The sequence below is a fragment of the Macrobrachium nipponense genome, chromosome 32 (genome assembly GCF_015104395.2).
Source record: "Macrobrachium nipponense isolate FS-2020 chromosome 32, ASM1510439v2, whole genome shotgun sequence".
Lineage (NCBI taxonomy): Eukaryota > Metazoa > Arthropoda > Malacostraca > Decapoda > Palaemonidae > Macrobrachium > Macrobrachium nipponense.
In genome coordinates, this window is record NC_061094.1 from 9660428 (window position 1) to 9662927 (window position 2500).

At 38.7% G+C, this 2500-nt stretch overlaps 1 protein-coding gene across 1 annotated transcript in view; it reads right to left on the minus strand.

Moving 5' to 3' along the window:
- The window catches only part of LOC135207194 (putative neural-cadherin 2), a 106736-nt gene that overhangs the window by 69696 nt on the left and 34540 nt on the right, over positions 1-2500 (minus strand). The window contains 2 exon segments of the mRNA XM_064238765.1: positions 198-511; positions 2101-2189. Of these exon segments, the coding sequence (XP_064094835.1) occupies positions 198-511; positions 2101-2189 (403 nt within the window).

Genomic DNA, 2500 nt, shown 5'->3' on the forward strand with positions numbered 1-2500 from the left:
GGTCCGTCGACTAGAAATAAGCAAATGGAAAGAAATGTGAATCATTTCCCCTTATTCCTGAGAAGTTTACTGGAAGAGATAAAGCTATAGACTGATTCAAAGTCTGGATAAGACGTTAGTATCCGCGAACAATGCCACTGACTTCAGTAGGAATTTAATAAAAGATTAAATACTCTGAATTCAAAGTTCGAACTTACTTTATCGGACACTTGAACTTTAAACCTGAAGCCCTCCCTCTGCCGCAGATCCTCAAAGTCCAGCTTTTCCAGGAGCTGCAGAGCGCCGCTGCCATTCCCAACCGACACAACCTGGAACCTTTCCCAACCGTATCCGCTGCCAGGAAGGACCTTAAAGAGAAATTGGTTGGTGATGTCCGGGTCTTCGACAGTTAGAAGTGCCAAAGTGGTGTTTAGGGGGACTGCCTCACGCACGGTCAGGAGCCATTTCGGGCGGGAGAATCTGGGGCCGACGTCGTTCTCGTCTCCCACCGTTACGACCACTGTGCCAGTTCCTGCTCACCCGCCGGAGGAGAAGAAGAAGAAGAAGAAGATGATGGAAAAAAATGAACCAGTGATAAGATTGAGGAGGAGATTTCTACTTCAGCTGTTGCCTTGTCCTTTTCTGTCTTAATCCCGAGAGAGAGAGAGAGAGAGAGAGAGAGAGAGAGAGAGAGAGAGAGAGAGAGAGAGAGAGAGAGAGAGAGATGACAATTGCAGGAAGAAAAGTGCATAGAAAAAAATAGGCTGAATAGTTGAAGGACACTTTTTTTAATATGTCGTATAATTGGAGTTAGTTGTGAACGAGGTCTCAATACCAAATAATAAACGTTCTTTAATTATTTGTTTTCCTCTTAAAATTCGTGTTAGTATTATTTTGAGTATTTTTTCTGATACCATAAAAAAAAAATTATTATGAATTACTCAAGTAGTGGCTACTTTTGAATCTGAGATCTCTTAAATTCAATAAAATTACTGCGATAACATAAACTAAGGATGGTAAGAGAGAATCAAAGAGGTGAAATGCCAGTCATAACTTAGCAATGTCAGCAAAAATGTCAACAGTTATAATGATTATAAAGAAAATATTAATAGTAATTAAATGATGCCCTTTACATTAGCTATCTGTAGATTTGGGAGTTTACCAAGCTTACCAATCTTTCTCTCTCTCTCTCTCTCTCTCTCTTCTCTCTCTCTCTCTCTCTCTCTCTCAACTTTGTGTTTATTTTCCCCCTGGAACTTTCGTAATCAAGGCAACTGTGGCCTCTCACCAACATATTCCATCTTCCCACAACAACAACTCATTCTCTCTCTTTTTTTCATTATTATTATTATTATTAGTTCAGCCCTCACCCATCTTCTTCAATACACCTATATTCGCCTCTAAGAACTAATTCGTCTTCTCGCTCTCATTGTTCTCGTTTGCAGTTTCTCAAAACTCTAACTTCCCCAGCAATCAATCCCCTTCATTTCCTCCTCGGTTGGATTTTGGAATTGTATGGGTGATTCCCCCTCCCCACCCTTTTTTTCGTTAACTTTCTAAAATCTTCCACCTTTCAAGAGACGGGGTGTGAGTTGGTGTGGGCGTGGGTGGTGGGGTGGTGGTGGGGAAAAAGGGAGGTGGGGGGGGCGATTGGGGAAGTGGAGGGTAGTATTGCCTCATTCGGAGTCAAGATCCACATTTTTCCCTGCCCTTCACTTTCTTGTTTCCATCTAATTTTGTTTCCTTCCTTTCTATTTATTTTTTTGCCTTGTTTCTATCAAGGTTTGTTATTTTTTACTTCTTTCTGCGTCTTTCATTTATTTTATTGAATGACCTTATGGGATTGTTCAATATAGAAGTTAGACAAGTTTCAAAACGTCAATTTTTGACAAACATCTAAACAAATCGGACTTTTCATCTCTTGTCAGCAATACCCTTAATAAGTAAAAATACTTCTACGTGACTCAATTCAACTCATCAGAAAAAATGCGAAGAATAAAAAAGACAGAAACAATTCTTTAGAATTAATATACTACATACACACTTACGTACAATACTGAATTCGACTCATCAGACGAGAAAGGAACATGATATACAAAACTAGATATAAATCTGAATTACCTTTAAGCCCTCCACCATCCGCTGCCACCACCTGAATGGCGTAAGAAGGAGTTCTCTCACGATCTAGACAGCATCGGGCTGTTCGAAGTCTGTGACAAAGAAAGTGTGAATTGGTAAAACAGTATGAGTTGTTGAAATAATGTATGAGCTGTTAAAAGAAATTAGGAACTGTTAAAAAAGTATGAGCTGTTAAAAGAAAGTATGAACTTTTAAAATAAAGTGTGAGGTGTTAACAGAAACTAGGAACTGTTGAAAGAAAGTACTACCTATGAAAAGAAAGTATGAACTGTTAAAATAAAGTGTGAGCTGTTAACAGAAACTAAGAACTGTTAAAAAAGTATTACCTGTCAAAAGAAAGTATGAACTGTTAAAAAAGTACTACCTGTGAAAAGAAAGCATG